The sequence below is a fragment of the Populus alba genome, chromosome 8 (genome assembly GCF_005239225.2).
Source record: "Populus alba chromosome 8, ASM523922v2, whole genome shotgun sequence".
Lineage (NCBI taxonomy): Eukaryota > Viridiplantae > Streptophyta > Magnoliopsida > Malpighiales > Salicaceae > Populus > Populus alba.
Genome location: NC_133291.1, coordinates 6773735 through 6797623, shown reverse-complemented (window position 1 = coordinate 6797623; position 23889 = coordinate 6773735). Strand labels below are relative to the sequence as shown.

General features: G+C 33.3%; 3 protein-coding genes, 1 long non-coding RNA gene and 2 other non-coding genes across 12 annotated transcripts; 3 read left to right on the top strand and 3 right to left on the bottom strand.

Annotated features, from left to right (window-relative positions):
- The first annotated feature begins 1672 nt into the window (after window positions 1–1672).
- Window positions 1673–5795, top strand: LOC118062501 (probable protein phosphatase 2C 42). The gene is made up of 4 exons (XM_035076278.2): window positions 1673–2259; window positions 3254–3624; window positions 4459–4695; window positions 5426–5795. The coding sequence occupies exons 1-4, from the start codon at window positions 1938–1940 to the stop codon at window positions 5636–5638; spliced, it is 1143 nt and encodes a 380-aa protein (XP_034932169.1). The 5' UTR covers window positions 1673–1937; the 3' UTR covers window positions 5639–5795.
- Window positions 5796–6216: 421 nt separating this feature from the next.
- On the top strand, window positions 6217–9304 carry LOC118062549 (uncharacterized). 7 transcript variants are annotated; one of them, XR_012170472.1, is made up of 7 exons: window positions 6220–6552; window positions 6931–7005; window positions 7106–7213; window positions 7447–7588; window positions 8124–8285; window positions 8370–8483; window positions 8614–9302. It is a non-coding gene; the product is annotated as an uncharacterized lncRNA (long non-coding RNA). The 7 variants fall into 7 exon arrangements; XR_012170473.1 differs by having other exon boundaries at window positions 8602–9302; XR_012170471.1 differs by having other exon boundaries at window positions 6218–6552; window positions 8124–8483; window positions 8602–9304.
- Window positions 9305–9977: 673 nt separating this feature from the next.
- Window positions 9978–10070, bottom strand: LOC118062562 (small nucleolar RNA snoR118). The gene has a single exon (XR_004689791.1). It is a non-coding gene; the product is annotated as a small nucleolar RNA snoR118 (small nucleolar RNA).
- A 124-nt stretch (window positions 10071–10194) lies between these two features.
- On the bottom strand, window positions 10195–10269 carry LOC118062559 (small nucleolar RNA R66). Its single transcript, XR_004689788.1, has one exon. It is a non-coding gene; the product is annotated as a small nucleolar RNA R66 (small nucleolar RNA).
- A 5999-nt stretch (window positions 10270–16268) lies between these two features.
- LOC118062500 (calcium-binding protein CP1) lies at window positions 16269–17100 on the top strand. Its single transcript, XM_035076277.2, has one exon. The coding sequence runs from the start codon at window positions 16402–16404 to the stop codon at window positions 16915–16917; it is 516 nt and encodes a 171-aa protein (XP_034932168.1). The 5' UTR covers window positions 16269–16401; the 3' UTR covers window positions 16918–17100.
- A 756-nt stretch (window positions 17101–17856) lies between these two features.
- LOC118062499 (DNA replication complex GINS protein SLD5) lies at window positions 17857–20851 on the bottom strand. The gene is made up of 6 exons (XM_035076275.2): window positions 20575–20851; window positions 20064–20186; window positions 19901–19983; window positions 19696–19805; window positions 18400–18481; window positions 17857–18261 (listed from the first exon to the last, which is right to left on the bottom strand). The coding sequence occupies exons 1-6, from the start codon at window positions 20740–20742 to the stop codon at window positions 18165–18167; spliced, it is 663 nt and encodes a 220-aa protein (XP_034932166.1). The 5' UTR covers window positions 20743–20851; the 3' UTR covers window positions 17857–18164.
- Window positions 20852–23889: the final 3038 nt, after the last annotated feature.

Sequence of the window (23889 nt, the reverse complement as noted above, 5' to 3'; positions counted from 1 at the left end):
TCTAAAAATAACTTAAATGACCGGTAAAAACACAAATCAAGTCAAATTAAATATTTAAAATGAGATTGTTTTTAATAAAAATTAAGATAAAAATATATTGGATCAATTTAAGTCAATTTGAATTAACTTGTTAATCTATATATCAAGTAATAAGATTATGATAACCCCATATAAATCAAATTAAAAATAAATAAAAAACTTAATTTTCAATAAACCTAACATTGAAGGATAAAACTAAAAAAAAAAATAACCAAAAAAATAATCCGAGTCAATTCAGGTTAACTCACAAAACCCGTGTCTCTAGTCATGAAATTAGGATAACATGATAGAAAGAAAAGTTTTTTTAAAAAAAACTATAAAGTTTAATTTTCAACCAACTCAATATTTGAAGATAAAAGTATAAAAAAAAAATTGATAAGAAAAGATATCAAAAATAAATTGAATTAACAATGGTTAATTCACCAAACTTATGATCCAAGCCATGAGATAAGAATAACATCATAAAAAATATATCAAAATAAATTACAAAACTTAATTTTCAATTAATCTAAAATTAAATAATGAAATTAAAAAAATTAATTAAAAGAAGAAAAATAAAACGTCGAGTCAATAAAGTTAACTTACTAATCCAAACTCTAAATTATGAATCTAAAATAACCTCATAAAATATAAATTAAAAAATATAAAATATAATCGTCAATAATGTTAAAGAATAAAAATAAAATTGAAAAAAAAAAATATATTAACAAAAATAAAAATTAAATTGAAAAAATATATATATTAAAAAAAAATAAAAAAAAAAATATTATTCTAGTAAATAATGTTATATGAGGAGATAAAAACCCCTTATCCTATAGTTTTTTTTAATTAACTTAATATTAAATAATAAAATAAAAATTAATTAAGAAAAAACTCAAGTCAACTAGTTTAACTAGTTAAATTTCAATCAATATAATGAAAATAAGATAAACCAATAAAAAATTAAATTTAAAAATAAATGATAAATAAAAAAAACACTACTTCAAAATTAATAGTATAAAACTCCTCCTTTAATTATTTTGTAATTGTTAACTGGCCTATCGGAAGTGTTGCTTTCAATTCTCTTTTGGCAACATGGTGGCTGTCTCCATCCGAACATAGAACTGTCAACTCCCGAAATGTTTTTGCACATCTAAAATATTCTCAACTACCGGAGGAGGAGAGGTGGCAACTTATATCAATTCACCCAGTTGATCACTAATACTTAACACTTTAGACAAAAGATTTGTTACATTTTCAAAGATGCTTTAACCGTGAAAACACACTTTTCCCTCGATCTAAGGTTAGAAAATCAATATTGTCGAACATGTCCCAGATTCTAGTTGAGAAATTGCTGGTTACAAAACTCCTCTCGTTTGAGATTGGCTACGATTTCCCCGTTCGGTAGGAGCAGAGGCAAAGGTCCCTGTGTCTTGCTGAGTGGCGACTGGCGAGATTAATGCCCAGTTATCTTTGCTTCACCAATATATTCTATCACTTTACTGGATTAATTAAAATTAAAAAAAAAATATTCTATAGCTCATTGCGTCTAAACCGGGTTTTATAGGATATCCAAAAGTTTTGTCAGCAAGGAAAAATGTCCCAAGCCAAAGTGAAAAACGAATACTTATGATTTGGACCCATCCTAAAGCCTCTTTCTTTTCACATGCATACAAACAAGAGACATTGAGAACAACACCCACCAAAACCATCCCCTCCCCTCCCCTACAAAGGAATTACCTTTTTTCTGTTCCTCCACAACCGAGCACATCCTTCCACTCTCACCATCACCGCCATTAAATTTAGATCATTATATCAAAAAACCGCACTGAAAAACATCGAGAAAGATTAAGTGGGAGGGAGAGGAGATTGGTTTGGTTTGGTTTGGTTTAGGGGCTAGTGTGATTGAGAGATGTGGGATGCTTCAGGCATTGATGAATCTGCTTTCGTTATGTCTTAAGCCATTTGGGCATGGTAGAAGTAGCAGTAGCAGTGATTCAAAGCTTGAGTCATTTGTCGGTGTTAGCAAAGAAGGGAAAGATGGTTTGCTTTGGTATAGAGACGTTGGAAGATACTGGCCTGGTGAATTTTCAATGGCTGTTGTTCAAGCTAATCAAGTAATTGAAGACCAAAGCCAGATTGAGTCTGGACCTTTTGGAACTTTTGTTGGTGTTTATGATGGTCACGGTGGACCTGAAGCTGCACGTTTTGTCTGTGATCACTTGTTCAGGCACTTTCAAGGTCTGTTCTTTTTAAATATTTTTGATCAAATATCTAAAAATGATTTTTACTTAAAAGAAAAAAACTTTGTCGTGTTCCTTTTATGTCATCGAATTGGCCACGTTTCTCACTAACCTTTGTGGGATTCTCAAACAATCAGCCTTTTTGCTTTGGAGATTTTGAAAGGTTCTGGGAGTAATTTTCTTTCGTTGCTCTGGATTTTTTTTGTGAATTTAGATGAGAAGCTATTTTGTACAGTTGTATTGGATGATAGAGAGCTACTTCTTTTCAGAGTATAATATAGTGAAGAAAATTTATTGGGATTTGAAAGACGGGATTTTGCATGTGAATGTCATGGACTGGGAGGTCAGTACTTATTGGCAATGCTTGCTTTTAATTGCTGAAAGTGATTCAGTTTTTTGGAGCTGTTCACTTTTGTGGTTGTATCTGTCTTGTCAATTTCATGGATAACTATTAAGTGATATTCAATCGGATTTTGCTTTCTGTGTAAGCTTCTGATTGGCTTTTATGAGTTTGGAGTATTTTTTTTTCTTCCTTTAAATTGCAGTTTTAAACTTGGAACAGGATGATTAAATGTAAGCTTAATGATTAGTGTTTAGCAGCCAACTGCCTAGTTTTTGCTATCGATACCCAAAACCAATGCAATTTCTCACTTCAAAAGTTTTCAGATTCTTCAAGGCACTATTTGCAGTGTTTAGGAATTTAACATTTTGGCTTTTAAAACTAAAATCCCTACAGCTCTTTTTTTAGATTAAAATCTAAGCTAGTGCTTCTAAAATGTGTGCTGGACAAATGCATTAGCTCTAGGTAGAAACTAGATTTTGCTTAAGGGTGACGGGGGCTTTGAATTCCAGTGAAAAAACAGGGCATATATCTTCCTTTTTTTATCATTTTTGTTTGTAAAATGTTTTGATATTTTTTTGGTTTAATGTCGTTTAATCTTAAAAAAGTATTGTGCCTTGTGTTGGCATTCTTAGGCTTTGTGGTTATGCAGCCATTTCAGCAGAGACACATGGTGTTGTGACAAGCGAGACCATCCAAAGAGCTATCTGTGCAACAGAGGAAGGGTTTACCAATCTGGTGTCAGAGTTATGGAGCACTCGTCCCCAAATGGCAACAGTTGGATCATGCTGTTTAGTTGGAGTGATATATCAGCAGACCCTCTTTGTAGCAAACCTGGGAGATTCCCGTGTTGTCCTGGGCAAGAAAGTCGGCAGCACTGGAGGTATTGCTGCAATACAATTATCAACTGAACATAATGCAAACCTTGAGGCCATCAGGCATGAACTCAAGAACGAACATCCAAATGATCCCCAGATTGTTGTTCTTAAGCATGGAGTTTGGAGAGTGAAGGGGATTATTCAGGTTATTTCAAACCCCAATTTAACCTTCAGAATATTTCAAATTAAAACACATCTTAGGTGCTTTTGTATTCTTGTGTTTTTTGGTACTCAAGGAGTGATAAATTATGAAACTACTTGGTGGGCTGGAATTTTTATGGTTCTTGGTTGTTTATCATTTGGTATTCACAATAGCTGTCCCGACTTCTTTCAAGAAGTCGTCAACTTTGTTGTGGCTGTTAATGCAAAACCAAATTTACCCGTTGCTATACAATTATTTCTAAAACAATTTGTTTGAGTTATAGAATTGTGTCGAAGATTTACAAGTTGCAAGAATCATTAACTGGAGATGAGAAAGAACAACATATAAGCCTATACCAAACCCCAGCACGATTCACATGCTCTGACAACCAGGTCTTTTGCAGATATGACTTCAAATATAGTTGAGATGGTTTTATAGTCATTGGTCAGAGAAAGGGTTCATGTATAGGGGCAAATTAGTTGATTGAAGATAATCTTCGTTGTTCTAGGTAACCTGAAATTCACCTTTTCCCCATAGGTATTCCCTTTTGTGCTTGATGGATAAAATGCACCACATCTCAAGCTAGATGCTTGTTATTTATATTTTCTGACATGTTTAAGAAAATAAGCATGTTGATTATGAAAGAGAATTTGAACATCCTTTATCTAGCCTTTGCATCGATGAAGATTACTTTGAAGTCAAGTATGTTATGGAAACTCCTTGGAGTACATCTTGGTTTGCATCGGATTATCTTCATCTTGCTTCTTATTATTCATGGCATGTTCCTTTGCAAATTCTAATTTCAAATAATGAAATCCATGATTATATTTGATGCAGGTTTCTAGATCCATAGGAGACGTGTATATGAAACATGCACGATTCAACAGGGAACCAATTAATGCCAAGTTCAGACTTCCTGAACCAATGGACAAGTCAATCTTGAGTGCCAATCCAACAATCATTTCACATCCTCTCCATCCAAATGATTCGTTCCTTGTATTTGCATCTGATGGTCTTTGGGAACACTTGAGTAATGAAAAAGTAGTGGATATTGTCCACAGTAATCCATGTGCAGTAAGAGTTTTCCCTTGTGTATTTGGTTGTCATACTTTCTACATTGAATTTACTTTCATGCCTTTGTGCTTCTATTAAATAGGAAAAAAATGACCATAAAGTTTTGACCTCTTTCTGGAACTCATATGCTGCTTGGTATTAGCTTAAAACTTGCTTGCTTGGTCATTTCATAAAAAACTCTTGGAAGAGTTTGGAAGGCAAACCTATGTCCTTTTCTCTAAGATGTATATAGTAAAAGCAAAATATCTCGGAATAGTTTGAAACGCAAACCTATGGAAGCATTACCCTGCATTTTATTTAGTAGATATGTTTGTCATAATCATCGATGAGTTTTTTAACATGATCTATTTGAGTTTTGACAGAGAAGAGAACTGCAAAGTATCATTTAAATCTACTTTGATCGTGCATTGCTGGGATATGGATGCATGCACAGAAATGTAGATCATGCACTATGATCCAAAACTTATATAGTTGTCTCACAACAGGTCTCACAGTTTTTTTATTATTACCAGTGAAGCTATCAGCCTCACTGCGACTATTCTTGCATTTGACTACCCAGGTTTAGCTCTTGGTTCATTCTTCATGTTTTTTTCCCTTCATGTGTTTTTTTTTTTTACTTGAAGGATGCATTTAAGTGGTGGTTTACTGTATTCTTAAATTTATGCTTCGTATATGTAGTTCTTGCTCTAAATTTATCTGTGTTAACATTCACGAGCTTGTTTTACTGCAGGGAAGTGCCAAGAGGCTTGTCAAGGCCGCCTTACAAGAAGCGGCTAGAAAAAGGGAAATGAGATATTCAGATCTACAGAAGATTGACAAGAAGGTTCGACGACACTTTCATGACGATATAACTGTAATTGTTTTATTCTTGAACCATGATCTTATATCCAAAAGCGCTGTGCAAACACCGCCGGTTTCCGTCCGAAGCGCCTTGGAGCGCTAATTAATCACCCGTTGGCATATTTCTGCTGCCTTATCATGGACACCCGCAAAAGCATCCTCACGGAGCTGCACTGACAAAGCGGTCGCGGTACCTGAGTGGGAATTCCAAGATTTAATTAAGAGCTTTAGAATTTGTAAAAATGTTGTTTGTCAGGCAAATAAATTTTAGTTTGTCTGAAAAAACTAAGTCCGTGCTATCCTGATTACGCTCATTTCTACTTAAAATGCGTTTTGCATTTTTTTCAATAATCTATTTGCATGTCAAAAATATATATCAAATGTTATAAATTATGTTTGTGAATGTTATAAATGTTAAAAAAAAAATTGTCCAGAAATATATTAAAATAATATTTATTTTATTATTAAAAAATTATTTTTAATAATAACACATTAAAAAAATTTAAAAATTTTAAAAAACATGATTTAAACTTTTTATCAAACACACCCGAATCTCTATACAAGGTATGGTAGGGACTAGAGGGGCAGGCAGCTATCCAAGAATATCGAAAATACCATGGGGTCATCAAAACCTTTGAACGACATGTCAACATGCCTCGAAACACGAGAGCTTATTTATTTACCAAAATCAACCCAAATTCAAATTCCATGGCCGTGTGAGTCCCTGGCTGGCCTTCAGCGGCATTCCTTTCTTCTCTACGTATCCATCAAATGCACCTTTAATTCCTCTTCTTCAAATCTAACAGTTATCGAACATAAATTCATGGCTACGAAATCAATCTCAAGCTTTTTATTATTGCTTTATTTCACACTGACTCTCCTCCTGTCTCACTCCCACTCAGCACCACAACCCATCCGTGGTGACCCCGGCCCCCTCACTGGCACCATAGCGCTTTTCACGATGTCCGTGGCAGCGTCCTATCCGACGTCCGCCGCATGCTCCACTCTCGCGCCGAGGTATCACTACAATATTTAATCATCAATTAGATTACAATTACAATTACAATTTAGATTCGCAATAATTCATTCGTGCTCGTTTAGCTAAACTTCACGTCGTTTTGAATCATGTAGTAATTGTTTGTAATTCCAATGAACTGCGTCTTTTATTTTCAGCAGCCAAATAGTCCGCAATTCCAGTATTGCGGATTGTCTGTTCGTTTAAGTTAAAAATTTAAATATCTACAGCGTAATTCAAGTGAAAAACACAGATTCTTGCATTTCTGTTAACTTGTATTTATTTATTTTGTGTTTATGAGATAATTAAACTTCACGTCGTTTTGAATCATGATATGAATGACACGAGTTGTGCTTTTATTTGTGCTGTTTTGTCAATAGGCTGGGCAGCCAGAACTGATTGCACTTGAGAAGGCATCGAAACAGAATAAGGTTCCTGCTGGGAATGCATGAGAGGTGAGTGATGCTGTGGATATAAAATGTTCATTGTTTTGGGGTAGTAAGGTGGAGTGTGTTTCAACAGGAAATTCTGAATTCTGTATTTTCTTTTGCTTAGACCGATTTTGGAAGGGAAGTGCCAGTATTTCGCAAACTGTATTCGTACTCTGCCAAAGATAATGACCAACCTGTTCCTATTGCAATCTTTCTTGTAAATTTTGATAAGGTATGGTTTTCAATTTCAATTATCTTTTTCTGGGAAAATCAGTTTATTTTGATTTCTAATTTGCATATAGAAACAACCATTTTGAGGTTGGAAGTCAAATTCTCATAATGTTTTTTTCCAGGCTATAGCATTACTAGTTTCGGTTTTGTTGGTTTTGTGTTGGTATTATTCATAATGGTGTGAACTTTACTTCCTTATGATCATGTGTGCGTTGGTTTGGCCCTCGATTGCAGGTGAGAACGGACCTTGGAAATAAGGAAATTGACCTAGACAATGTATGGCAAACTTAAAGAGTTGTCTGATGAAGACTTGAGGAAACAAAAGGGAGACTCAATATAATGGAGGAGCAACTCAAGTGTGGTTGAGTTCAGACAGGTACTGAACACGATCAATATGTTATCGTGTGTCAAAGTAAGAGAGTCATTTGTGGAACAGTATTGGTTGTGCCTGAAGTTTCCTTGATTTAGTTTTGGGTTGGTATAAAAATGCAAATATAGCTAAATGGACTTTGTGGTTAAGGATTTAGACCGAATAAGAAATTCTTATTTAACAACCAAATGTTGCTTTTTTGGTGTATTTGATGCTCAATATCGCATGAACTTCTATCAATCATGTATGAGGTGATGCAAGCAGAAAATAGTCGATCCTTTTATTACATTTCTTGTTTGTTATATTTTCATGAAATTTTTAAGATCCTTGGTTCAGCTTCAGCATACAGTTACCTTGAAATAGTAAGCTATGAAGTTCATAAAACCTATTTCTGGCATATGAAAATCCATTAAAAATCATAGAAAAAGTTCATTAGCAAGTACTTACAAGATTTTATTTTAGCTGCAGATTACTAGTTCCAGTCGAGTTGGATGTGTGTAAACTGCAATTGTTGAATTATCTTTATGGCTGTGAATCTCAGGACAATTGCTACAGAGTATCTAAAAGCCCCCCTGGTGAACCTGTCAAAGGCAAGAACAAGACAACAACCAAACTATGGTTGGAGAAGTTCTACCAAAAGACAACGAACTTGCCAGAACCTTTCCCGCATGAATTAGCTGAACGGTTGGAGAAGTACCTAGATGTAAGTCAACCGTGTCTAGAATAGCGCCTTGGAATTCATACTCGCAGAATTGTTCAGTTGATTTTATTTTTGGTTAAAAAACAGCGCCTTGAGGAACAGCTTGTAGATCTGTCTTCTTTGTTGTATGATCACCGGTTACAAGAAGCACATTTGAACAGTTCGGAAGTTCTTCAAAGCGCTCTCTTCACCCATCAGCAAGTTAGCTTTGACTTATTTAACCCTCCATTAGATGATTATTTGTCATTGGTTATTCTCCTCCAAACTGTATATATGCTTTAATTTGATTATTTCAGTGGGTTAAGTTTTAATTTTACAGTCCATAATGCAGCTATCTTGAATATTTGACTAGAGAGAGAGAGAGAGAGAGAGAATGAGATGCTGTGACATGGAGTTCAAATGTCCTGTACATTCGTCGCAGACTTGTACATACGGAGGGATTCTGCTTGCTGGGTTCTTTGTGTATTTTGTCGTCATTTTCTTTTCTAATCCTGTCCGCTGACGATCCCAACCAAGAGACTATTCTCATTTTTTGAAGGGCTGATGTTTTGCTGTGGGTGGGGAAAAAGCCCTATACCGGCGAGTATAATGCTATAAAAAAAATTTGAGTGCTCCTTTTGTAGTTTAAATTAGAATAATTTGATAGATTACAGCTTTTCATGCTCGTTCATTATTTTCACCATCAAACCCTGTGTTGGCCTTGATTCCGCTGATTATCGATTAGTGGAATAGTTTTCGTTGAGGGTTAACGGTTTCGCTTTGTTTTAGTGGGTTCAAATTGATACTGGCAAGGATGAGCAATAGAGCGAGGGGTTGTGGAATAATTGTGGCATAAAGGAAATTTTTGATAATCTGAAAGTGTTTAATTGTGTTTTCAAAGTGTTTAGCTTAGCTTGAAAAAATACCTATTTTTTTTAATGTTATCTGATGGTTTTGATTTGTTAATATAAAAAATAAAAATAAAATCTAAAAAAAAATAAAAATATTTTAAAAAACTACATTTCATCACATGAGAAATAAATATCGTTTTCTGTTTCAAGAATAGGTATCATGAAAAATATCATTACTCTCAATCTTTTCTTATTATTAATTTGACCAAAACAATTAATAAGAGATAATAGTAATGTATATCTAAAAACTGGAAGTTCGCATCTCAAAAAAAAAAAAAAAAAAATATTAGTTCGGGAATTTCATTTGCATTGTATCTTTAATTACGAATTAAAAGAGATTAATTATTATATAATTCTTAAATATTACTCACATGCCTTTGAAATCTTAAGAGTAAAAACTGGGTCCATTCCTCCTTTTGCTTTGTTAATTTTTTACACTAAATTAGATTCCTCTTTTTATTAGCGTCGGCAATGTTCTTTGAGCACATTTGTGGCGTAATTAACATAATTCGGCCTCTTTCGAATGATCACAAACTTGCATATTGGCCTCCGTTGCGTGAATTATTTGACAAATTTCACCGAGGTCGCATATTTATGCATTGCAAGTCATAGAATCGTCCTCCCTCAAGTTGTTATATTTTGCCCGTAAAAGTTTTCTATGTTCACTGGAGTATTCAGGTAAGTTTCCATTTCCAGTATCAGGCAAGGTTCGACAGCGTCTGGACTTCGACAAGGTCCATCACCCTTCCATGGACAACAAAAATGAAAAAGAAAAAAAAAAAAAGAAACGATTTAAAATAAAAACAGATCAGACATAGCTTTCTAGGCGGCAACTATGCATCAATTAAAGCAGCTGATAAACAGCTTGCTCAGAGCCCAGTGCATATTCATCATCTCTGCATCAAACAGTCCTTACAAAAACCTAATCGAAGTACAAATCATGGTGTAAAACAAAATCACCACAAGAGAAGAAAAACCCATCAATGTAAAATCATCTTTAATAACAAAGGATTGACGAAGGGGTCCTCAGCAATTATGCTTGTAGTTGTCATCCAGTGAAAACAATCAGGTCTCAAAGATTACATACCATCATAGGATCCCCGCGCCTTATACACACTGATCCAAAACAAATAATATTTCACAACTAGAAAGAAGATAGGAAAGATAGATTTGGCAGGGTATAATTCACTGCGCCTGTGGAGGACAGAGGCGCAGCGACTCAATTTCTGCTCAAGCTCTAAGCCTCTTGCAAACAAAAAAATATTTTCTAGAAACCAAAAACAATTAATGTATTTAAGGTTTCTATCAAGAGGCATCAAATGAGAACAAGATTTAAAACACGCAAAAACATACATAAGATAAATGAGAGAGAGTGAGAGAACACGAAAGAGCAAGAGAGAAGCATAGCGAAACATGTTAATCGTCACATCATGATAAAACCCTAAACGGCTTCTGCTTGATTTGGTCATGGGATTATATACTGGTAGCCTGCAAGAGCTGATAGGGTTTTTTGGCTCTGCGGATTACCGAAAAAGCCCTCTGTGTACACAATATATAAAGTAGACTTGAAAGAGCCCAATGGCTAGTCATGTCCACAACTCATTGTTAAAGCTTTGAATCCAAACCCAGCCCATATCAACTTGTTCTTTCTTTTTTTTTTTTTTTTAGTTTTTATCGAGAGGCGTTGCCATGAGGGAATTATTATTTTGTTTCTATGTTTTTAATGAAATAATTAGTTAATCTCTTTTTATTTAAAAATAAAACGTTGAGTTCTTAGATTTCATTTTTTTTATTTATTCCTTTAGTTTCTTATGACGGTTTAGTTATTTATTTTCTAAAATATCTCATTTTTAATTAAAAATTAAAAATTTATTAAAAGATGAAAGCTAGAAATCTCAAAAATAAATTATGATTTTTGAAAACTATTGACTAACTTACAAGGCCATTAAATCTAATTCCTATTACTTTAGCTGGATTATTTGTAATTGCTTATTTATAATATAGACATTATGATTAGTTGGATCTTTAATCAATTAATACCCTTATTTTTATCTTATTTTTTTAATCCACAGGAGGTCAAGTTAAAATTAATATTCAAGTTTTTCTCTAAAATTTTTTACTAAACAAAACAAGAATGAAATCACGATATAGGATTTTAACATTAAATTTTGGATATCCATGTTCTACCAAACTAAACTAAGAAACACAAGCACTCTTAATAATCTACACTCCTTTCACTTCTTTAGACATAAAAACATGGGATTAAACATGGCTCATTCGAATTAAAACTAATTTTAGCAGCGGCTTAACTCGGACTGCAAATGGATAACTCTCAACATTATAATATTGGTTTTAGGTTTGTATCGAGAAAGAATAGATGAAGTTTGCAAGAAAGAATCTTCTTACAAAACCCAACTTATTGGTTAATTCTTTGTTTATAATTTGATCAGAAGGATCTCCAAATACGAAAATCAATCGACCATTAAAAGCATTCATGATAAACAATCACAATTTTATTTTTTATTTTTTAAAAAAGCGACAGAGCAGGTTCATAGAAGCGAAAGATGCACTCCTTTTCTGCATCTCCATTAAGGTTTTCTAACTTTTATACCCATTCCCATTTATATTAGAGGTGAATTACTACTTGCTCTATATACCCGCCATCATAAGAGGTGAATTTTGCACCGGAGGAAGGTTCATGTGATTTTATTTTATTTTTTATCAATTTATATTGAGTGCACAGATCATCAAAAAATAAAAGCATTTTGCAACTATCAACAAGGTTAATCAAATGTAATTTTACAAATAAATTATTGTATAAATTGTGTTAAATATATTTTGAAAAGATTACAAGTATAACAAATGATTTACGTGTACAAATTCGAGCAAGGAGATCCAAGAATAAGAGTGCCGATGTTTACTTGTAGTTTTTATGTTTACAGTGCAAAAAACATAATAAAGTATTTGTTAACATATCAAACTATATTTTTTATTGTAGGCTTCATTAAAAAATTGAGTTTGAAACGTTGTTTTTGATATGTAGTTTTTACATGTTTTTATAACCAAGTTTCGCAAAATTCTGTTTATTTTTTGCATTTAAAAAATGCATTTGAAAAATTTTAATTTTTTTTACTTTAAATTAATATTTTTTTTGTGTTTTTAAATTATTTTGATGCGCTGTAATATTAAAAATAATTTTTTAAAAAATAAAAAAAAATATTTTGATAAATTTCAAGTAAAAAAAACATTTTAAAAAACAACAGTAACCACATAACTACTAAATATTTTATACATATTTTTTTTGTGCGTATAAACCTCAACCATAATTTTTACTATATATGTATCTAAATCCAACTAATAATTTATAACCACACTTTTTTAAAACTTATTTTTTTTCATATCACAACCATAAAATTATCTAAAAAAAAACAATTCAATGATCATAACCACAAAAGCTATCTAAACATGCTTTACCCATCTCCACGACCCAGGACGCCGAGTATTATTTTACTCGTTTCCTCCTCTCGCGCTTCTAGATGGACAAATCTTTTTATATGCCTGTCTTCGTACGGATAAATAGGAACGGTATTCCACGAAAATGGACACAGTTACATTCCTTGCAACAAAGGTTGCTATAAGTATTTTCCTTTTGTTTTGTAACCAACTCTTCGAAAGGATGAAGGGCTGAGGTCGAAGTTCTAATTATTATCATTATATATTTTTATTTTCATTTTCATTTTCGGCTTGAAGAATCTTGAATTGCACAACAAGAACATTCCCTTTTAATTTCTTAACTCGAATACTTAAAACATTTGGTATTTATAAATCTGGCTACATCATCAACCTTCAATTTTTTATTTTCCTAGACAATCATGCACTCGAAAGGATATTAAAGGAGTTGTTAGGTATTATTTATCTTAAAAAAAACATAAAAATTGTTTTTTATGGATTTATTTTATTTTTCTGGAAAAAATAAAACCAACTATTATCACAAAAATTGGAAAACTTATTTGATTTTGAGATTTTTTTACAGTAGTTGGTTTCTATATCCTTTAGGGAAAAAAAAAACTTATATCTCTGTTTTAAGATTTTCGAAAACAGAAACGGAGAACATGAAAATACCTACAACCCCAAGCAAAATCAAAACGATCACAATTTTGGGAGATAGTGAGTACATCGATGGCCCTAAAACCTTCCATGAGCAAACTTTCATGTTTATTTTGTTTTAAAATTAACTAAATAATCTCAATCCATAAATCTTAAAATTATTTAATAAAATATTAATACAAAATTTATTTTATTAATTAATTTTAATTAAAAAATGGTAAAATTCAAACATGTGATGAAGTAATTATTAAAATCATAATACAACTAATTATTTCAGTATAAATTTTTTTTTTTTTGTAACCCGAGGTGTCCAGGTCAACTTAAGCGCACCACAACTAATCTTCTGATCCACTAAACATCCTATAAGCCCAATAGACAGGTAAAGCACCGCGAGGGTGATAGACTGATGCACAGAAAGGATCGAACTCGGGACAGTCACAAAGTAAGTCTTGCAGTTGACCACTGAACTAAACCCTCAAATGCAGTATAAAAATTTAAAGTTACTAGATAAGATATCTTGCAGTAAACTTTCTTTTATATATATACAATAAAAAAACTACCTTCTGCATCTCGCTGTCGATTTACATAACATATAGAGTTGTAAATATTCTAAAAAGGAAGGTCACCGACTTAGCTGCAGCATGCGGCAGCCGCTATGATGTCATGACTCGGAGGGAAGAACTGTCGGGTGTAAATATGCTGCGATGGGAAGGAATAAATCGCATGCCTGTGAAGGGGTCTAGTTATTAAAAATTAAATTAAATAAGTTTTATTAGATTAATATTTTAATCAATTTGATTTAATTAAAAAATTGAGTCAATCAAATTTCAAATCCTGAATTATTGACGTCATTAGTTACGTTGGATTTAATAATTATATCTTGTACCATAGAAAACAAAAAAAGGAAAAGTAAACTAACAAAAGGACAGAGACGCTTATGGCAGAAACTGAAACCATCAAAGAATTGCACGCACGACACATTGTCTAGTCCCTTGTAGCCTTAATACGCGTGGACGTCACGATCACCAACATCAATAATGATATAATAGCATCTTCGTTGAGACAGAATTTTTTTTATATTTAAAATTATTTTTTTATATTTATTAAAATTATTTTTTTTATATTATTATGTCTTAATTTAAAGTATTATTTAAAAAAAAAACACTTTTAAAATATAAAAACTAATAGGCTTTAAATCGGGTTGAACCTAACCTTCAATCTATTATATTTTTTTATATAATTATTTTATTCAAAACAACATCATTTTTAAAAAATTTAAAGATCAAACCTTCTACCTAAAATTTTTCTGAATTTATTTTCGAGTTTAATTTTAAAATTATACACAGAAGAATTGTATGTGTAATACATTGCCAAGATGATTTTTTTAAAAAATATAAAGATAACAATATAGTAGATAATTTTGAGCTTCATGATTTTATAAACCATACACATGACTTAGTTCACGGACTTCACTAGATTAATTTAAAAAAAAATTATTTTTTTAATGATATACTAATAAAAATAAACGCTTGTAGAATTGAGCACCAACCACCAGAGTGTCTATTTAAAACTATGATAATATCATAAAAAGTAAATTGAAATAAATTATGAAAATTAATGTAAAATTAATCTAATATTAAATAATTATACCTATAAAAAGGCATAAAGGATTCAATCAAGAGAAATAAAATGGAAGATGAGATTTCAATTAAAAAAACTATCTAACATTGTAGATTTAATGGGTAAATCTTAAAATCTCTTGAGCTAACTCATTGATTAACATGTACCATTTAACCTGACAGGGTCAAAAACATATTGAACGATCAATAAAAATATGGTTTGATTTTGAAAAAAATTTAATGATATATTTTTTTTAATATTGAAATGATAATTTATTAAATCAACCTTAGTTAACAACACAAAATAAATTACTATTAGCAATCCAAATTAATAAAACATTGAATATAAAAAAGAAAGAAAAAATTTAAAAGGTATAATTTAAGAAATAAAAAAAAGGAAAAAAAAGGGTTCATTTTTTTTTTATAAAAAAAATCAAGGTGATTTCTCCATTTTTTTCAGTGGAGAGAGTAACAGATAATTTAAATCTCACAGGACTTTTAAATCAAAACAAACAGAACTATAAAAATTATATTAAATCAACATGCATTTACAATAAAAAATGAAATTCTTATCATCAAACATTTTAATTGTTTTGCTTCACACCATAACACAGCACAATTAAGTGCAAGACAACATAAAACAACAACCGAAGCATAGCACAAGGCAAGACATACGAGACAACATTGCCAAACAGACTTTTAGACATTTTCGCGCGCCAATACCAGACACCACCAATCTTGATAGCAGCAGCAGCACTTCTCTCAAAATCTCCATGTAAAGACAATATTTTATTGAAACGTGACGAGTCTGTATCTGCTCACGAACAATGGTATCGGACTGGCATCCATAGAAGGCCGAAAACTTTGTTCTTCTGTGATAATAATGCTCAAATCTATGACGATCAAGGAAAACAAATAAAACAATTAATTTCAGAGAATAAGTCCGCCACTTGCCTTTCAAGAATCTAAAAAGCTATACGCCACTCAAAAACTCCACACAGCCGAATACAAATCAAATAAAGAATCCAGCAAGTAGTAACAACTCGAATAGCAGTAACATCGGCCTCGAAACTTTCAAGAGAAGACTTGTCAAGTGGGTAGTAATGGCAGAGTCTACGTGCCATAATTCGATCTTGACCCATGACAGAGCAAACTTGACCTACCAGCCAAACAAAAGAATACCACACAGCCAACGACCGGCCAGCCTCGCATCAAAGATTCAAAAGGGAGCTTGCTCCTTCCTTCCACAGAAGACGACACGTCACTGCACACGTACCTCACGAATAAAATTAACCCACGCGTAGTCGTGTACAAAGTTTAGACTTCCAAGTTCTTGTGAATCAAGTCACATGTCCCGTAAATATTTTGTTTGGTTTGACACACACCAACCCTCTCTCTCTATTTAAGACAACAAACTTGACTAGTTCTCCTGCTGTTTTGCCTGCCTTACTTTCATCAACAACTTCCTAGAAAGAATCCCAAGCCTGATCTCTCTTCCACAAAATGTGCCCATCTGGGACAAGTCTAGCTGCAGGGACCAAACGGGGCGGTGCAGATTTCAGGCCAGCATTTGATGTTCTTGATGCAGACCATGACGGGAAGATAAGCAAAGATGATCTTCGCATGTTTTATGCAGGGTTTTCAAGTAATGGTGCCGACGATGATTTTATAGGCTCAATGATGTCTGTTGCGGATTTTAACAAAGATGGGTTTGTTGAGTATGATGAATTTGAACGTGTTTTGGATGGTGCTAGTGAAAAGAAGAAATCTTCATCGTCAACAAGGTCTAGTTCTGGGGTTATGGAGGATGTATTTAAGGTCATGGATAAAGACGGGGATGGAAAACTGAGTGTCGATGATCTGAAGAGTTACATGCAATGGGCAGGGTTTGATGCTTCTGATGATGATATTAAAGCTATGATAAAATTGGCTTGTTATTCTGGTGGCGGTGATAAAGATGGCGTCACTTATGATGATTTCCTTAAGATTTTGGCTCTTGATAATTCTTCTGTTGCATAGTACTTCTGTAATTTTAACCTTTGATTTTGTCCTGCTTTTTTGAAAGAAGATGCTCATTAATTTTGAATAGGATATGTTTGTGTTTATGTTTATGTACTGCCACATGAAATTGTTATGTAGCAAATTATGATTTTTTGGTGTAAAGTGATCCCAATTAGGATGCATTGCCAGCTTTGTTTGTGATGCTGATGCTTCTCTTAAATGTCTTATTTTCTGTCTCATGCTGTGTGCCTATTAAAACCTCCTCTGATTTCTGTGGTGCCCAAATGTGCTGGTCTTTTTGCAGTGATGTATTCACGTTTAGCTTCTTATATTCTCTTATCACAGTGGCAACTTCAGAAATAACAGGCCGTTTAGTATTGGGTTTTTTTTTTCAAATTTTTTTTTTTTTAAAAATGTTTTCGAATCATTTATGTTAAAAATAAATTTTAAAAAATAAAAATTATTATTCTAATAAATTTCTAAATAAAAACGACTTTAAAAACACCCAAAACGAAGTTCAGAGGAAATCATGCAACAGACAAGCCGTTGGGCAATAGGAAAACTATTGCGAGAAAAGCACAGATTAATACAATTCTGCTGCTTGCAGAGTATTTGCGGAGCTACAGCACAAAATTTGTGACGTTAAAGACTCACCAAGTCGATTTCTGCTGCCGCTCACACTGACAATCTGTTCTCAAGAACCGTTGCACAATGCTCGAGTTTCTTTGTTTTGCTTTTAGATTTTGAAGGAGCGGGGTTTTCAAAGCACGCCATATGAGGTCGAAAGGCCAGTGAAACTTGTGCTCTACCGGCATCTCTCTTTTTTCAAGGCGGGTGTTTAAAATACTCTAAAAAAAACCCTAAAAACAAACCGTTCCAAACACCCAAGATGTCTCCGTTTGGAGCAAAAGGCTAGGACATTCTGTCACAAAATTTATCCGCAGAGGACACAGCAGAAAACTTAAAACTGTTCTGTGAATGATTTGGAAATTCAAACCATAGATAGCAGATATTAATGTGTATAATAATACAAGAGATGAGACATTAGACCCCATCAATGGAGATGACACATGAGACCCCATCAATAATACACATTTGGCATCACATTCAGGAGAATATCATAAGACATGCAATCAATTACTAATTTACTACATCCTACTGCTCTGACAACTAAAGTACAAAGCCAAGTTGCAACTCGGAGTAGCATTTTTAACTTCTGGCTCGCTGCTCTACCATTGCATTGTTAACCCAGAAGCCGGGATTATTTAGACCAAATCTATCTTCCCATTCTCTAGAGGCTTCTTTATGAACTTGTAACATACAAAGGTAAGTAAGTCGCGCTCCATCTCTGTGATTTCCATGCTGCCACAGTATATATATATAGATCTTATCAGTAAGCAGACAGATAATTCATTTTCTTACTTATAAGAAATCAAATACAACCCAACCCATAAAGAAGGGTTGCCTTTGTAAAGGCCATTAATTACTGTCATTAATTACCTGTACTCAGGCTCAAAGTCAAGACCAGAAAGATATTGCTTGGCTTTGCAGATAACGAATGTGTCGAGTCGGGGCACTGGCACTATTGACGTACAGATCAGAACAATGAAAAACTCATTTTAGTTACTGTCTAGGTGCGTGTACTCAAGTACATGAAAGTTAAAAAATGGACAAAACTGAGGAAAGATTAACTGGGACACTTCTTGAACCAGGTAACAGACACCCCTATCTGGAAGTTAGAATTGTCCTATGTTGGACAGGAAAATCTACAAATTAGATGACTAAACGAAAATAAGGAGAGGAGAGGCTAAGCGGAAGCAAGGGAGGAAAATGATATGCATAAAGCCAGTGATGTTGTTAATGAGCATATGATGCTATAAATACAGTGAAAGCATTGTTTTACAAGAAATTAAAGAGGGAAGTAATGAAATCCAAAGACCAGGAAACAGAATAAATTGACTAGCAGATAAGCAAGAAAAACACTTCTAGAATAAGATAACACATGAAATCTAGGATAAAACAAGCTTAATGAGGAACATCACTTTTCCTCATTCCTAAGATCTGTAGATGCATGCCTTTCAGTCATGGAGGCATACATGTGCGAGGATCATCCAGTGCTTCAGCAATTTCATGGAACAGAGACTACAGAGTGCAGCAGCGAGCTACTAACAAGCTCATTTAACCAGTGGGTAGCCTATGATTGGATAGCAGTTCTTGGGCACATCTAACAATAAAAAGGCTCAAGTAAGGTCAAATCCCTCTCTCAATCACAGTTTCCGGAAGTTTCAAGTAAAACAGGGCTGTCTACAAATCCAAAAATATTCTCTCAATGAGAATATTATAGCTGGATGACAAGTGCATGGCAACCTAGGTTCGGTTTCATACTCATTTCAGGCACTAGCTGCATTTGCATTCACATTGTCATCCCAAAGTAACATCAATAAATCATGAGAGCAGTAGTTTGATGCATCCAACAATAGAAAGGCCTGCTATGCTTGAAATCCTTCTCTCATCACTCAGATTGTGAAAATTACAGAAAAACAAGTTTTTTGGAAAGTAGATAAATATTCTCTTGACAAGAATATTGGGATTTCTACAACATGCTTAATGGAAAATATAAACCACTCCTACATTCCATTTGCATATCCGAAGAAAACAACAACTTGAGCATCTCAGATAATGATTTGAAAATGCCAACTCGAGAATCAAAAGGTTACCATGCATAGCAATCTCACAAGCTTCCAAACAAATTATAAAAAGAGTAGGAATGAAAGCGACTCAGAGAAGAACGAGTACCCATATCATCCTCTTCACTGGTTATAGATTGCTTTAATATGGACTGGTAATTATCAGGCAACTTCGCCAAAACAGTCTCATCAAGATGGCTTCCCAAATCATCCGTGCACCTGTAATCACACAACAAACATCACAAATTAACAATCCAATTAACCCCAAACCACATATCTTTATCACAAACAAGACAATCACTTAAACCCTTCACCTTCTTGCAAACATTTGCTCCTGCTTAGAAAGCCGGTTTAGATACTCATCAGTTTTCAAAACATAGAACAAGTACTTCTCAATCTGCATTCCAGGCCCAACAAGCAAATCAAATTCAACATAATCTCCAAACAATACCATAACAAAACACAAGAACTGACTACCTTCTGAAGACGAACCCGAAGATACGATCTCAGCAAAAATTGAGTCCTATCCAAGTCCATTTGGTAAAGCGACACAGTGAGTGGATCTATATTATTTGCTTCGGATATTTCCACATTTTGTTCCTACAAATCACACGCCAAGTCCATTTTGTTCCATTTAAATAATTTATGAATCAAATCGCGACATAATCTTTATTTCCATTTGACTAATTCATGTAGCGAAATCGCAATGCAAAACAAAAAATAAAACAACAGCAATCCATTTTAAGCTTCTTATTTCTTAGCTTCGTAGAATTGGATTTACAATTAAGCTAAATAATAAACAAAAAAACGTAAATTAAATAATCACTCGAAAATCTGCACTAAAGCAAGCTTCTCTAGGAAGAATTACTTAAAAATAAAAAATATAAATGAATAGACAGCAAAAGAAATAATTTCTCTACTTCGATTTTGATTTTTCTCAGGAAACAAATAAAAAGTTAGGGTTTCCGATTTCAAAAAGAAAAATTACCGCTAATTCGATTTGCTCTTTGATTCTTTGAACTAAAGAAGATTCAAATTGAAGAATCTCCGGAGCAGCTTTCTCGTTACGCCAAGCTCTTTTCAAGAGCTCAACATCGGTCGTCGAAATCAACGTCTCATAATCATCCATCACGCTCGCTGATTCCTCCGTAGCCATCTGATCTGGTCTGAATCTCTTTGATTTTTCCCCCCTCTTTCGACTTCCAAATCTCAACCAGCCATTAAGATTCTCTTGTGTATGAAGCAAATAGTTTGGGTCAAAATCAAATGAAAGATTTCAAAAGTACACCAAAACAATGCAATGGAGAGTTGCACCCTAGCTAGAAGGATTCTTTGGAAATTCAGTAGTAAGAGAGCCCATGGGCCAGGCCCCTAAGGCCCAATTACACACTGCCCGTTCATTTCCCAGTGAAAGTATTCCCAAATGTGGTCATTCTAACAGCGCAACATCACCAATTCACCACGAGGGCAGAAAAGGTGCCTCGTAAATAATTTGCTGCCAAATGGCGTGTGTTTTGCCCTAGCTATCGATAAATACTGTTCTTAACAGTCTTCTTCTCTAGGTTTCATCATCCTCTAATAGTTTCTTGGCTTGCAGGCGATTCTATCCATTCCTTAAGTGGAGAATCCATTCATTAATTACTTGATCAAGTCTCCAAACAACTGTTTTCCTTTAGAGTATTAGCTTTTCATAGTTGATATTGATTTGAAGTTCTTCCCAAAGTTGTTTTGTTCTATCATATATTGATCACTAACGGTTGACCTTCTGTTTCTTTACTTTATATATTAATCAACTAGGTTGCGGATTCAATGGTTCTGACTTTAGACTAATTATGAGTTAATTCCTGGAATTTTATTATTACGCATGCAATATCTACACGTATAGTGGACCCAAAAAAGTTGATTTGTGTCTATTCGATACACCTCAAGTCTTGCTTCTCTGGTTTTTGGCTATTAACTGAAGCTTGGTGGAGTTGTCGACGGAGGATCTCTTGCTCATTAAGCTGTTTCCTGATCTTCTGGTATATGCATTTTGTTTTTGCTGCTGTTTCATTGGTAATATTTCTCACCAGCGGCTAGCTTGTAGCCTCATGGTGCTTCTCTTCTACAAGAAAAAAGAAAAGAAAAGGGAAGAAGCGTATACGACCCAAGCCTTCATTAAAATTACTCCAATGTCAATTTCAAACCAGTACAAGGACGTCAAACTCACAGTACCACTAACTGCATATGGCCGTAAAACATCCCAGGAAGACTTGACCTTTCTTTAAATGTCCTTTTCATACATTTGAATTTCCTAATCTCCCATTAACTTGCTTGCTGCTTGCCACTTAATTTGAAGATCAGATGACGTTTAATTAGTCACAATTCCATATACATGTTGTCTGAAACGGCTTACATCAATACCGAAACATTTTTACTACTGACATCCCCTCATGGAAGAGCTAATGATCTCTAAATTATAACTGATGGCACTCGTATGTGTAAGCTGAGTAGAATTGCATCCTTCTAGTACGTAGTGGATTTGTACAAGCTAATCTGCTTAATTTCTAATTCAGTATCAAGGCATAGTTTGTTCACTAATGACAGGAAACAAACATGGGACATGGTGATGCATTTCTTACCTTTTTTTCTTCGCTAGGCGGTGATTATATATTAGTGCATTCTCTTAATCATCAAACTTTTCATATTCAAGAGTCGCACGGCATGTTTTTCGTGCAACTATATGCAGTTCCACATCAGGCATATGCATATTTGATCGAGACTGAGGCAAGGTTTGGAGCAGTAGAGGCAAAGAAAACTTGAGGGATAAGTGCATATTTTGCATATTGCACTTATTATTAAACAGGTTTATAACTTAAATCAGTAGCTATCATACCGGGGAGAGGAGGTGTTTGGCAGTGTGTTAAAAAACCATCTTAATTTAATAGTTTAAGTTATTAAGTGAGGTTTTTAAAATATGATTTATATTATTCTTTAACATACCTCCTCAAATGAAAGCCCTTGAAACTTACACTAGCTTATATTATCTTGTGTTTGTCAAAGAATCATCTCAACCCAATAGCTTAAGCTGTTAGGTAAAGTTTTAGGATATAATTTATATTATTTTTTAACACACCCTTTCAAGTGAAAGTTCTTTGGATTTGAAAACTTGCATATAGGCCCACATTATCTTGTGCTTAATTTTTATTAAATAAATGGAGGTTGTAAGATTCGAACTCTTGACTACTTGGTCATCAAGGCTCTGATATTATGCTTTAAGAACCATCTCAACCCAATAGCTTAAACTGTTAGGTAAAGTTCTAGGATATGATTCATTTTATTCTTAATAGTGTTAATTTTTATCAAATAAATAAGGAAGATGAAATTTAAATTTTGCAACCACTTGATCATCAAAACTCTAATATCATGTCAAAAAACTATCTCAACTCAGTAGTTTAAACTATTAGGTGATATCTCAAGATATGATTTATATTATTATTTAATAGAGTGTGTTAAAATTTCTTTTTAAAGTGTTTTTCGCTTAGAAATATATTAAAATATTATTATTATTTTTTAAAAATTATTTATGATATTAGTATATCAAAATGATCAAAATATATATAAAAAATTAATTTTGAAGCAAAAAAAAACAATTAAATTTTAAGAAAATGTAATTTCAACTATGTTACAAAATGATAATTAAAGTGCTTTCTAATCAATTATTATATTCAAGTTGGTACGAACTCATTGACTAGGAGTTTATTTTTGTGGTTTCTTTCTATCTTTCGTTGTTTTTTTAATTTAAATCCAAAACTATAGCTTGAGAAACAAATCTACTTACCATCATATCCAAATCTCGTGAAGTAAGTGTGTGTGTGTATATGTATATATATTGAACAGCTATTCTAACTGTTTAAGTCTGTGAAGAATTTGATGGTGTGCTAAAGTCAGACCAATTAATCTGCTAAGAAATATTATTGGTAATCTAAAATGAGAAGTTATGCTTGGTTGCACAAAAACCATGCTACGATATGCCATTTACAGTATTTACTGAACTACATACATGTGAGATACACCATCTCAATAAAATCTTAACACGTTCTTTTCTTGACCTAATAAAATCAGTCGTAAAATTTCATGATCAGAAGGGAGAGCTTACCAAACCGTGTCACGGTTTTCCCTATATGAAATCTTAACAGTGTATGTTATCAGTCAAATTAATTCCCTTGATTATATATATATATATATCGTTTAGTATACGTAGCAAGGTAAGCTATATCGTATGATATTCATCTAGCATATAACTAAAACATAATTATTAACC